Raw genomic sequence first — 14236 nt, forward strand, 5'->3', positions numbered from 1 at the left:
GCGCTCACCGATGGGCAGTTGCAGTTCCTTCCCAATATCAGCAGCGCGCTGTAGAACTCATCCAGCGATTCTCCGGGGATTTGCCGTCTCATCGCGAGTTGGTGGCGTGCGTAGACTTGGTTTACGGGCCGTATGTAGACCCCTTTCAGCATGGTGAGCGCCGTCGGGACATCCTCCGCGTCTTCGATGAGCGTGTAGATCTCCGGGCTCACCCTGGAATGCAGGACCTGCATTTTCTGGTCTTCTGTGGTCCCGCCGGGGGCCGTTCAGAGGCATCCTTCGAAGCACGCTAGCCAGTGTTTAAATACGGCCACTGAGTCTGCTGCATGGGGGCTGATTCGCAGACACTCCGGGGCGATCCAGAGCTCCATAGTCTTTTTAAGTCTCCTTAATAAATTGTGGCACAATCAATTACTCACGAGTCGAGAAGTGATGAAGTCAATCGAGGCTTTATTAAGCAAGACTTGTTCCCCAGCAGCTCAGTTACAGAATGCGGCTGCTGGGACAACCCGGGCTCTTATACTCCGCCTTACTGGGTGGAGCCAGCAGGCGGCAGATCCAATCAGGACCCAGTGTCTGTCTACCAATAGCCTCTCAGCATCACAGGTACCGTATTACCCCTAATACATACCACCACACCCACCCCCCATGAAGAATTTAAAAAAACTATTTTCAGGAGATCAAAGCCTAAATTAGATCATTATCATACATAAGTGCACTACCTATTCAGGGCATCCAGCATATTAACATTGCACATAATTACAAAGATTTAAGCTTTGCATCAACATAAAATTGGCCAGCATAACTGGCCTATTATTGGGACTGAACTGTGCTAAGGAAGATATCACACTGAACCTTGGACAAGGTAGCGATGGCTGTCCGAATGTTAGTTTTCAAAATGCACTTTGAATGATTGCTCATGTCTCAGGTTGTCCAATCACAATTAATCAGTGAGTGACTGTGTCAGGAAACATCATTTCAAAAAGGACAGAGCTGTTAGAGGGCAGAGCGGAAAAGTGACACTTTGGGTATGATCCAGCGGCCGTGTTGCTTTCGAGTGAGAGCTCAATGCGGCCGGTAAATCCCGGGTGAAGCCTCTCGCAGACCTCCTGGCAGCCTTCGTGCCTCGTGGAATCGACCAAAGTCCCGTGATGCGTCAGAATTGGCTGGACCAAACAGCACTGGCTAAAGTAGGTCTTAAACCTACTTAAGGCCTACCTACCCAGGATCAACCGGCCTCCCTTGATCTACTGGTCCCCCCCAGGGAGACTGCAGCCAGGCGCCGATCAGTACTGGACCACAAGAATGTGCACCAGGTAGAACAGTACCCGGGCGGTCACCAGGCCATTGGAGGCACCTGGGTGGTCAGGGATAGTGCATGATGCCCCCGCTCCTTCCCCTGGAGCGTGCACCTTGGCACTGTCTGGTTGGCAGCTTGGCATTGCCACCCTGGCACTACTAAGGTGCTCGGGTGGGACTGCTAATCTGGCAGAAGCAGATCTAGGGTCCCAGGGTGGCAGTGCAAGAGTGCCTGGGTGCCACAGCCATGGGTTCAGACCCAAGGGAGGCCATGCCCATGAAAGGAGGGGAAGGAGGGTGGGGGGGGGGGTGTAGTTTGAATGGTCAGGGCCTCTGGGAGGTTGGGAGTCCCAGGGTCCCATAGCGGGTGTCCTCACTTGGGGGTGGGAGGGATAAGGGTTGTTTTCCTTGGAATAGGGTGGGATAGTGCCCATGTGTGTGTGTGGTTGGGGGGGTGACATTGTCCATGGGTGGAGCTGTGGGTAGCCGCAATTTCACTTAAGAGATCGGGAAACCCTTTCAAAATGGCCACCCGATCTCGGAGTTCAGCTCCCCAATCTGACATTTTTTTTTTTTTTTTTTAAATTTATTGCCCAATTCGGTTTTTTTTTTTTTTTAAATTAAGGGGCAATTTAGCGTGGTCAATCCACCTACCCTGCACATCTTTGGGTTGTGGGGGTGAGTCCCATGCAGAGACAGGGAGAATGTGAAACTCCACACGGACAGTGACCCGGGGTTGGGATCAAACCAGGGTCCTCAGCGCAGCGAGGCAGCAGTGCTAACCACTGCGCCACTGTGCTGCCTTGAAAAAAATTCCCAAGTGTGAGCTAAACCGGCGAGAATGTCCGCAGGAACCAAGAAGGTGATTAAGGGCGTGATTCCCCCAAAAATGTTGAAGTTAATTTGTGGCTGGTTTTGCAGGGAGTTTCCTGCCGGCTCTGCCCAGACTTGGAATTTAGTTTTGCACTGGGGAGCTGAACTCAGAGATCGGGCCACCATTTTGAAAGGGTGCCCCAATCTCCAAGTGAACTTGTGGGTCCACCACAGCCCCCACCCATGGGCAATGTCAACTCCCCGCACACAAAAGCACCCCCAAGTGAGCTGACTAACTCCTGCTATGGGGTCCCTGGGGGTCACCCCTCCAGATCCCCCCCCCCTCCCTTCCAGGACCCCACCCATCACCTACCAACCTCCCGAGGCCTCTACTAACCTGCCCTGCACTCCCCCACCCTTCAAACCCTCCATCCACCCTCATTTCATGGGCATGGACATGGCCCCCCCCCCCTCCCCTTGGCAGTGTCACACTGGCACTCGGCACCCTTACACTGCCACCCAGGGAGTGCTCCTACCAGCTTGAAACTGCCATCCGGCACCTTGGCAATGCCAGGTTGACAGTGCCAAGATGCCAGCTGGGCAGTGCCAAAGGTGCCCGCCTTCCAGGCAGAGGGCCAGGGAGCCATCCTGCACTTACTCTGACCACCCAGGGGTCTTTGATGGCCCGAGAGGCCCTCCCGGATGTAGTTCCGCCTGGTCCACATTTGTACGGACAAGCATTGATGGGCGCCCGGCTCAGCTTCCCTGGGAAGGATGGAGGATCGAAGGTGGCCGGTGGATCCCGCGCAGGTAGGTGTCAAGTAGGTTTACAACCTACTTTCACGAGCGGCATTCGGTCCCGCCCATTTGGGGCGAGGTTCCGTCTCCGATGTCTCGCGGTATTTCGGAGAATCCTGGGAGGTTTGGTGCCTGTCGGAAGGCTCGCTGCAGGGCTCTCTTGGCATTCTCCGGCCACACTGCGTTCAAGCGAGAGCACAACGCAGCTGGAGAATCGCGCCCCAAGTGTCTTTGGCTAGCGATAGGGAACTCGCTGGCAGAGCTGGCGGAAAACTCCCTGAAAAGCCCACCACAAATAGAACTTTGAAATTTGTCCATTGAAATCCATCCTTCATTTTTCAAAAAGTGACTCCCAAAACACAAAGCATAGTTTTCAATTACTGCCGAATATATTTCAGCTCAACTGCAATGCAAAAAAAAAAAAAATTCCTTCAAACTTAAAATTCAGGTGTGCCTCTTGTCATCTATCAGATACCACACATTAAAAAGGGTTGTGGAGCAAGCAAATTCCTATCACATATTTTTGAAAAAAAGAAATCAAAAGTCTCTGCTGTTCTTTTTCCTGAACGTAGCAAAACACGGAGCAGCTGCTGATCCACAGAGGTACTTCTTCAATGCATGTAATTACTCCCTAATTAACCTCAGATGGAACAACAAACAAAGAACAAAGAAAAGTACAGCACAGGAATAGGCCCTTTGGCCCTCCAAGCCCGTGCCGACCATGCTGCCCGACTAAACTACAATCTTCTACACTTCCTGGGTCCGTATCCCTCTATTCCCATCCTATTCATGTATTTGTCCTGATGCCCCTTAAATGTCACTATCGTCCCTGCTTCCACCACCTCCTCCGGCAGCACGTTCCAGGCACCCACTACCCCCCGTGTAAAAAAACTGGCCTTGTACATCTCCTCTAAACCTTGCCCCTCGCACCTTAAACCTATGCCCCCTAGTAATTGACCCCTCTACCCTGGGGAAAAACCTCTGAGTATCCACTCTATGCCCCTCATAATTTTGGTGACCTCTATCAGGTCGCCCCTCAACCTCCGTCGTACCAGTGAGAACAAACGAAGTTTATTCAACCGCTCCTCATAGCTAATGCCCTCCACACCAGGCAACATCCTGGTAAATCTCTTCTGCACCCTCTCTAAAGCCTCCACATCCTTCTGGTAGTGTGGCGACCAGAATTGAACACTATACTCCAAGTGTGGAGTATACCTTCTGTATGCCTTCTTGACTACCTTCTCCACCTGTGTTGCCCCTTTCAGTGACCTGTGGACCTGTACACCTAGACCTCTCTGACTTTCAATACTCTTGAGGGTTCTACCATTCACTGTATATTCCCTACCTGCATTAGACCTTCCAAAATGCATTACCTCACATTTGTCTAGATTAAACTCCATCTGCCATCTCTCCGTCCAAGTCTTCAAACAATCTAAATCCTGCTCTAGCCTCTGACAGTTCTCATCGCTATCTGCAATTCCACCAACCTTTGTGTCGTCTGCAAACTTAATAATCAGACCAGTTACATTTTCCTCCAAATCATTTATATAGACTACGAACAGCAAAGGTCCCAGCACTGATCCCTGCGGAACACCACTAGTCACAGCCCTCCAATTAGAAAAGCACCCTTCCATTGCTACTCTCTGCCTTCTGTGACCTAGCCAGTTCTGTATCCACCTTGCCAGCTCACCCCTGATCCCGTGTGACTTCACCTTTTGTACCAGTCTACCATGAGGGACCTTGTCAAAGGCCTTACTGAAGTCCATATAGACAACATCCACTGCCCTACCTGCATCAATCATCTTTGTGACCTCTTCGAAAAACTCTTATCAAGTTAGTGAGACAGGACCTCCCCTTCACAAAACCATGCTGCCTCTCACTAATACGTCCATTTGCTTCCCAATGGGAGTAGATCCTGTCTCGAAGAATTCTCTCCAGTAATTTCCCTACCACTGACGTAAGGCTCACTGGCCTGTAGTTCCCTGGATTATCCTTGCAATTGGTCCAAAAGGAATTAGTTCCCAAGGTTGGAAGTATAGCATTCTAACTAACCAACACAGAACCGTTTTTGATTCTTATGGGTTCACTGAAAGAAGCTGGGTATTTCCTGGGTTGCTTTCTAAATGGCCTCCTGCAGTCCCTTCAAGAACCGCCAGTTCGGCCAATCCTCACCCAGGACAAGTCAGCAAAGCATTTGTGGCACTTTCTTTGTCTGCTTGCGTCCCAAAATAGCAAGCAGTCTCAGAAGTGTACGTCACAGGCTTCCAATTTACATAACGTAGCGAGACTCCCACCTGATTCAGGACAGGTGAACGTCAAAAAAAGGCCCTGGGCAAAACGTGTATGTTCATCACTCCAATTTCAGGATGACTGTTCCCACCTGGCAGAGTTAAAATTAGTCCCACGCAATCCAATATTGACACCCGTCGTTAATAGCTTTTACTCCATGTCACCTACTCGTTTTTTCACGACTTTCTGGTGAAAATATTTCCTCTTACCTATACAGATGGTTCACCGCTGGATTTACACCTTGCGAATTCATCCAGTTGCGGAAGGTTCTTTCCTCACGGGTTTCACCTGAAATGCAAAAAGACGTGTGCTTTTTAATCTAAAGAAAAACGTTGCAGAGCAGAGAAATTCACGATTTCCATTTGATAAAAACTTGGTACGTGAAGGTAACATTCCCCACTACCAGCTCCAGCATCATCTGTCGAAATTTCAACAAAAGTGTATGTTTGAAAAATTACATTGATGCATTTAATGTTCTCACTGATAGACTTTATTTGACATTGTTCAGGGGTAGTCTGGAGTCTGCTGCAATGGAATTATCCCTTTAAAGATGTCCCTCATGCAGTTATTGCATGGATATTGCCTACATAAGCAAACAACAGGTCATGGTAGTTGTTTTGTGGTCAATAAAAGGGAATGACAAATTTCTCGCTCCAGGTCAGAATGACCCAGAAATGCCTGGATTATATTACCATTTGAAGAAGTCGTTTGGATTTGTAACTTGGTTGAACATGTTGCAGAATATTGAGTGCACACCAGATGTAAAGCTTTTAGACAAATAGGTAATTTTAAACAAATGCCAACCAATAGGTTCACTGATCAATATTCCTTCCTTCAATACAGTTACCTGTGTTCTCACCTGATTTTTCAACTTCTAATGTATGCTCAGACATCCTAATCTAGCCTATAATTTTTTATTTTTGTTCCCAAAATGTGGGCGATGACGAGATAACTGCTTTTTGATTTCCAAGTCAATAACAATGAAAGACTAGCAGTATTAAAGCCTGCTTTATGTGAAGATGTTATCTTATCCATGACATTGTCACTTGTCTTTCTTTATGGTAAAGATCACAAAGCCTAGAGGTGCTAAAAAGAAGGATAATCTTACAGTCACTTGTAATAGTCTTAAGGTCAGGGTTGATGCGGTTGGTCAACGTTGAACTCTAAGATGCCTTGGCAACAGTGAAAGGTCAATGATGACATTGTTGGACTTATTAATAAAAATTGTTGAAGGTGATCAATGCTCGGCACTTGCATTGTGTAAATCTTTTCCAAATAAGCCTAGGTGTTGTCCAAGTTCGGCTGTTGGCCAGGGTGAGCTTTTTCATCAACAGGAGGTTAATGTAGTCAAATTGTGAGCCAACACCCTCCACCCCTTTGTTTCAATTATGACCCCAGCCACTGGACACTGTTCCCATTAATCTTGGTTAGAAAAAGGCTATTTAAGGTCATAATCAGCTGAATATGGCCTTGTTGTCATGGGCAGTTAATATCACTTTGGCCTCTGGCTTCCAACTCTAGGTTTTAGGGTTTGGACCAATGCTATGACTCGTAATGAGACTGGAAACTTACTTTGAATCTTCTGACGTGAATCCAGAGAAATAATGTTAACTTAAGCTGTCATATGGGAAACTGAAAGGCTTGGAATTGGCCACCTATTAACTCCTGCCAGACTTTATTGTGCACCGATTTCAATAGAAAGTAAAATTGGGTGGGATGTAAAATGGATGACCTCATCTAAATCCACCCATTTCCCACTGGGCTGGTCAAATTCAAGTTACCCCCTTTCGATGCCACCATTTTTGAGGCACTGGGGTTACAAATTTATCTAGCCTTAAACAACCAAGCGGAATACTCAAAATTCCCACAAATATTTTGTTTTAAGCATTTCTCAAGTTCCAGGGTTTCAGAGATGTCATCGTCAGGTTCAGTCATTTCCCAGGAATGCACAAGATTAATCTGCGCAGTTTTACCTTCCAGCAGACTCCAGTCAATGTCTTGATTGTCAGGCTTCTGAAGGGCTGGATATTTGTTGAACAAGTTAGCTACAAAAGCCAAGTTCAGTTTAGGATTCCCTTGCACAACGTCAGCTGGGGTGACAAACTGCCTGCAGCCCAGTTTGTCTGCTTCCTGCAACATGCCCTCAGCCCGCTTCAGGTCATCTTTCTCCTACAAAAATTAAAACAGCAACGTAAGTGATAATAGAGTGAATCTACTGTTTTACAGTATATAATCGCCATTTGCCGATCTGACAATTTTAAAACAATATCTTCGGGCCACCTTTAATGTTTTTAAAAAATGTTTTGGATCTCCTGTGGCATTGTTGGTTAGTTAAGGGTTTAGACTGTTGAAAGGGGCAAGTGCTGCATTTCACCACTGTAAAGACTTGGCTAGATTCAGACAAGACATTTCCCCAGAGAGAGTAATTAAATAGCATTTCTATAATTCACTAAAAATCTTAGATAAATAAGTTTCCCTTTGCATAAGCAAAGTAAGACATTTCTAAAGTGTGAGGCAGCTTTTCTTCCATTTTATAGGTTTAAGTAGTGGTTTTAAAATACTGAAGTCAGAATATTAGAAAAAATGTAAACTGCTTTACATCTTTGGTTCTTTATCAAAAGGCTCTACATCAATATATGTTCATGGTCAGAAATTTGCATTAGAGCTACTCCACAAACAAATTAAAACCCCCGAATACAAAAAAAAGGTGTCTCCAGAACTGGCTGCTGTTTGCAATGACAAGTATAATCAATCGGTTATACATCAGAAAGGCTACAAGATCACAATAGTCTAATAACTTTGTGCCAGTAGGTGGTGTTACGAGCACAACCAAATGTTATGTGGCGATCAATCAACTGAACTCAAATTCTTACGATCAATTCTGACTGTAGTATTTAACATTGACCACACAATGGCACTGTGGCATTTGCCTGAGGATGCCACACATACTCCCAAGCTTGCTGGAAATAACAAGTGTTAGGGAAGTCGAAATAAGCCAACAACCTCAGAACATTAAGTGCTAGTATCCAATATTCAGAAATTGCTGGTCAGGTTATGGCATTGCACCATTTACTTTGCACAAATGGCATCTCATCCATTCCTCCCCCCCCCCCCACCCTCCCCACTTCTTGCCGCTTTTTCTACATTTCATGGAATCGCCACAATGCTGGTTGACCACCCTTCATATCAACTGCAGGTTTTTAGGACTTTGCAAATGATTTTGCAGCCAGATGTCCTTCCTGCTTCCAACCTTCCCCATTTATCCGGGCTAGTGATCAGTACTGTTGTATTCTGGTTTGCCTGTCCAATGGCTAGGTTACAAACAGCGGGCGAGATCTAGTGGCTCCATTTGCCGTGGATGCATATCCCGATATGGCCGCTAAGTCTCGGGGGAGGGCCAAACCGGGATTTACGTGGACGAGATCTCTTGTTTGCGATCTTCCCTGCCGCTGATGACTTCCATGTGCTTGAATTAATGTATATGTATTTAAATAGCTTTATGCTATACTTCCGCCCACAATTGATTTGTGTGTGTGTGTGTGTCCCCACATCCCGGCGGTGTGACGTCACTCGGACACAAATCACTACTGCTCTTCAAAAGCGAAAACCAGTCGTAATGACCATGCTAGGAGTGCCTAAAATCCCTTGAAGGTTGTGGGCCAAGGCTGGGCATTGCCCCCCGACACTGCCAGCTGGCATTGATTTGAGCAGTGCCAACTGGACACTGCCAGGAGGTAACCCATTCCATGGGGGTTTCCCCTTATGTGCGTGGGATGAGAGGGGTGGGGAGGGGGAAGATGGAGAGAGCCCTAATGACAGCGCTGGTAGGGAGAAGGGTGCACCCGATACTTATTTTGGTGGGGGAACGTCACACCAATGTTTGTGAGGTTGTTCTCCATGTCCGTGGGGGGTTTGGGGGAAAACTTATTTTAAATCTAGATCGGGGCACCCTTTAAAGATGGTGACCTGATCTCAATGGAACTGGCCTTGCCGGCTCTATCAGGCCCTGCCTCACCAGAGTGACGGTGTAAACCATGCCCCCAGACTTTCTGTGCACTAAAGTGCCAGAAAATCTGGTCTGAAAACCCAGCTGTGTTTCCGGAGAAACACGCTGGTTTTCATGCAGAGCCTGACATTCTGGCAAATCCTGGGAAAGATTTCACTCAGCATCCCCATCTCCTCCATTATTTTCAAGAACTTGCTGCTCTTGTAAGTTAATTCCCCACTAATTACCAGACATAACTTTGTGCAGTGGGTTCAACTGCACAAGTACCTTTTTAACAAATAATCTTTTCACTTTGGCCTGGGAGTGTTGCTGGCAAGGCCAGCATTTATTGCCCATCCATAATTGTGCTCTAAAAGGTGCTGCTGTCCATATGGTGTAAAGAGCAAGTTCAAGGATTTTGAAGTAATGATGATAGTTTCACGTCAGGATGATATATGGTTTGGAGGGGAACTTGTGGCGTTCCCATGCATCTGCTGCCCTTGCTCCTGTAGGTGGTAGAGGCCATGGGTTTGGAAGGTGCTGTCCAAGGAGCCTTGGTGAGTTGCTGCAGTGCATCATGATACACACTGCTGCCACTGTGCATCGGTGTTGAGGGGAGTGAATAGTTAAGGTGGCTGCGGTGGTGGATGGGGTGCCGATGAAGCAGGCTTCTTTGCCTTCGATGGTGTTGAGCTTCTTGAATGTTTTTGGAGCTGCACTCATCCAGGCAAGTGGAGAGTATTCCATCACACTCCTTATTTGAGCCTTGTGGAAGGTGGACAAGCTTTGGGAAATCAGGAGATGTGTTATTCATATAGAATTCCCAGCCTCTGTCCTTGCTCCCATGGCCACATATTTATTTGGCTCAGTTAAGTTTCTGGGAGTTTCAACAATGTTAATGCCATTTGAATACCTATGGGAGGTGGCTAGATTCTCTTGTCGGAGAAGGTTACTGCATAATGCTTGTGGCAGAAATATTTATTGCCAGTCATCAGCTCAATCCAGAATGTTGTTCATCAATTGAACAATATAAACCTTGAAGTCTTGGTAAATTGTCCTTGGAGATTTTTTTCAAGAAATGTTACTTTTCATGTCATACTTTTCCATTTTGTCTTTCATTCTTCTCTCTCTCTCAATCCAGTCTTTCATTCCCTTTTTCTGCACCGGATTTGATTGTAATCCACGGTTTCATTCTAATTTTTTCCTCTATTGTAAATCTGTAAAATCTCATTGGTTAAGGTGACATGTTGTTTGTCTGGTTATTCACCAAGGTCCCAGGTGCCCTGTTGCCCTCATCGTGATGTTACCATCTCACATTGCAGGTCAGAAATCTTTGAACTGAAGGGAACAGAAAGATAGTTGACCGAAGAGACAGGTTTTGTGATGTGCTGCTCCAGCAAAGACAGTGAGGTTAAAACCATCACCCTCTTCACAAAGTTCACAGACTTAGCCAAATGCCACGAGTTCGGCTCCTTCCATCAGGGCTCCATCAGGCAGAAGGTACAGGAGTCTGAAGACCCGCACATCCAGACATAGTGACAGCTTCTTCCCCACAGCTACAAGACTCAACTCCTCCCGACTCCCCCTCAGACTGATCGGTTCCCTGAAAGAACACTATTCACGACGCCCTATGCTGCTCTTGCTCATGTATTTGCTTTGTTTAGCCCCTTACTACGCACTGTAACCAATCACTGTTTGTCGATGAACCATTTGTCAATGTTTTCTGTTGATTATTCTTTTTGTCTACTGTGTACGTTCCCTTGGCCGCAGAAAAATACTTTGTGTACTTCGGTACATATGACAATAAATCAAATCAAAATTTTAAAAATTAAAAATCCTTGGGTCAATCCCTTCCGTTTAACCGCAGTGTTGCTGCTGTGTGTTCAAATAATGAATAAAAACAGAAATGCTGAAAATAATCTGTGATTCCCTCCCCCTACAGTACTCGAACTCTCCTGCTTTCACCCTCAAGCCATTCAGCCTACTCATTCTTCACATTGCCAGCCTCTCCTCAACCCCATTCAAACTTAAAGTTTATACCCACCTTGCTATACTATGCCCTTGCCCTATTTTTATCCCCACCTTTGCAATCTTACATCAGCCCCTGCCCTATTATTTTCCACCTTCATCCCTCTTTGACTCAAATCTGCACCTAATCGCGACTGCGATACGGAATGCTTGCCTTCATCAGACGAGGCATCAAGTATAAAAACTGGCAAGTCATGCTACAGCTGTATAGAACCTTGGTAAGGCCGCACTTGGAATAGTGCGCACAATTCTGGTCGTCCCATTACCAGAAGGATGGGGAGGCGTTGGAGAGGATGCAGAGGTGGTTTACCAGGATGTTGCCTGGTCTGGAGGGTGTTAGCTATGCAGAAATGCTGAATAGAACACCGGACGTTGAGGAGTGACCTGATAGAGGGCTACAAGATTATGAGGGGCATGGATGAAGTGGATGGGCAGCCACTCTTTCCCAGGGTAGAGGGGTCAGTCACCAGGGGGCATAGGTTTAAGGTCCGTGGGACAAAGTTTAGAGGAGATGTGCGAGGCAGGTTTTTTTTTTTTTTTTTTTACACGGAGGGTGGTGAGTGCCTGGAACGCATTGCCAGGGGAGGTGGTGGAAGTAGATACATAACGACGTTCAAAAGGCATCTCGACAAATACATGGATAGGGGGTATAGAGGGATACGGCACTAGGAAGTGCTGAGGGTTTTGGCCAAGGGTGGTATCATGACCAGTACAGGCTTGGAGGGCCAAAGGGCCTGTTCCTGTCCTATATTGTTCTTTGCAACAACAGTAGATCAACTGGTCGTTAAAGTGCCACTGGCACATTCATTACAAAATATAGGAGGTGCTCTCAAGTTGTTCCTATTGTCTAGGCCCTCAGCTGTGGAATACTCACCCTAAAGTCACCATTTCTTCCCAAACTGTACCTGTGAAACTGTAACTTAATATACCTGCCTACCATCAGTGAGAGATCAGCTGATGCACACTATATATAGTTTTTACTTTCAGTGCTGGCAATGGGAAAAGTTCCTTCCATAAGCAAAAATAAAAAACAAACATTTGGTGACTCACACTGTTTCTGAAAATCGTTTCTACACAGGTTTACTCCTTGGTTATTTTCCACTGGAAGGCTGTAACTTACAAACTGCAAGTACAGCCACAATTTAGGAATGCTGTATCTTGTCAGTCGGATGATCAGACAAAATTTGACACTGAATTGCATAGTATGATATTAGGGCATGTGACCAAAATCTTGATTAATGTGGTCAGCTTTAAGGAATGTCTTAAAGGGAGTGAAAGAGAGAGAGAGATAGAGGTTTAGGGAGGGTATTCCAGAACTGAGGGCCTAGACAACTGAAGGCATGCCTGCCAGTGGGGGAGCAAGGGAAATTGGTTACGCGCAAGAGGCAAAAATCAAGAGGTCTCAGAGGGTTGTAGAGCTGGGGGAGATTGCAGAGATAGGAAGGGCAAACCTTGAGGGATTTCAAAATGAGGATGAAAATTCTTAAATCAGCCAGATTCTAAGGATTAATTCCTAATTATCCATCACCAGTTTTTTTTTTAAAAAGAGAAGACTTGGAAGTGCTGGAATATAGGGTATCTAGAGCAGGGCTTTTCAAAGTGAGGGTCGCGACCCGTGGATGGGTGTCGGGAGTGTCGCACTGTTCTAGATCGCAGAAGCACACAGCAGCCATGACCGAGTTTTTAATTGGCAATGCCAACCATGATAGGCTTTTAAATGAGAATGATACAGTCTTCTAGTTAGAAATGGCGGCAGAGAGCAGTTCACGCACATACACCGATGTCACGCGTGCCCTGTTTGCTCGTGCTTTTGGCACAAACTCACGGAGGAGAGTGTCCTCCATTTTCCAGCTGCAAGCAAGCAAGGCAACAGGACGGTGAAGAACCGAAGATGGATCGTTTTGTTGCAAGGCGGAGACGGCCAGAGACACAAACAGGCAGTATACCTCATGGTCAGGAACTCCCCAACTCAATCTGATGGAAAGAGCTGCTCAGAGGAGTCCGCGGCAGGCCAAATCAGTGCTGGTGTTAGTTTTGTACAGTGCTCTGGTGAACAATCAACAAAGAAAAAACTGAAATCGGGACCAAAGCAGTATAAAGATGATTTCCTGAGGTATGGCCTTGTTAATTGTGCCAATGCCAATCAGGATGTACGTTATATGGAGGGAAGTACTGGCAAATGAGAGTTTAAAAACTTCAAAGGTATTTGAAGACTAAGTGTGGTGAGTTTGAGAACAAACTTCTTGATTTCTTTCAAGGATGCAGTGAGAACTTACATCATCAGCTCAAGTCCTCAGCAGAAATGCAACATTGAATGACAAGGCAAGTGAGATTATGATGACCAAGCTTGCTTGCACTAAAGGTTGAAAATTATGTCTTGCAAAGGTCAGCTGGCATGGGTTGCGAAGGTGGACGGGTTGGTAAAGTGTATCCCAGGGAAAAAGTTTCAAAAACACTGATCTAGTGTATTTCAAGGAGTTCTCCCAAGGGTTATACACTGAGACTGTTATTCAAGAGAGTTTGAGTTCTATTCCACGGTGGAGAGAAGTGATGAAGGAGTTACTAGCCTAGATTTTGTAGTTATAAGAAGGCAAAGCTGTCAGCATTCATCGTCATTGCAACTGCAAAACTGACACCAATTCCGAACAATAGCACATGTGCTGTTTTAGTTTAACACAGAGATTCAGAAGTTGTTGTCAGTGATTCCCTGCTCCTCCACAGAGTGAACTGTTGAAATCACTGCAGATGGAAATCTTTAGAATTGATGTGAACTTCCACTTTTTAATCTGACCATAAAACCCCCTGAAAAAAGTTATGTATTGTTCAATGAGTTGTAACTGGATTTTTAAACCGCATACTTACAGCTGTCATAATTCCTGATGAACAACCTCTGACCCTGAAAAATTATTCTCTATTCTGGAATGTCAAATTTCTCCATTACTTTAAAATACCAAAGGTTTTTAAGATTTAAAGAAAAGTTGATATTTCAGCTTCTGCATTAATCCCATGCGCATGGCCCAACCT

At 45.9% G+C, this 14236-nt stretch overlaps 1 protein-coding gene across 6 annotated transcripts in view; it reads right to left on the bottom strand.

Annotated features, from left to right (window-relative positions):
* LOC140420935 (plastin-3-like) overlaps positions 1-14236 on the bottom strand; it is a 169191-nt gene that overhangs the window by 12202 nt on the left and 142753 nt on the right. For all 6 annotated transcript variants that reach the window (XM_072505098.1, XM_072505102.1, XM_072505097.1 and 3 more), the window contains exons 10-11: positions 7173-7368; positions 5409-5487 (exon numbers count right to left, since the gene is read on the bottom strand). In XM_072505098.1, coding sequence (XP_072361199.1) covers positions 5409-5487; positions 7173-7368 — 275 coding nt within the window. The remainder of the gene's footprint in view (positions 1-5408; positions 5488-7172; positions 7369-14236) is intronic.

This window comes from Scyliorhinus torazame, chromosome 5 (assembly GCF_047496885.1).
Source record: "Scyliorhinus torazame isolate Kashiwa2021f chromosome 5, sScyTor2.1, whole genome shotgun sequence".
Taxonomy (NCBI): Eukaryota; Metazoa; Chordata; class Chondrichthyes; order Carcharhiniformes; family Scyliorhinidae; genus Scyliorhinus; species Scyliorhinus torazame.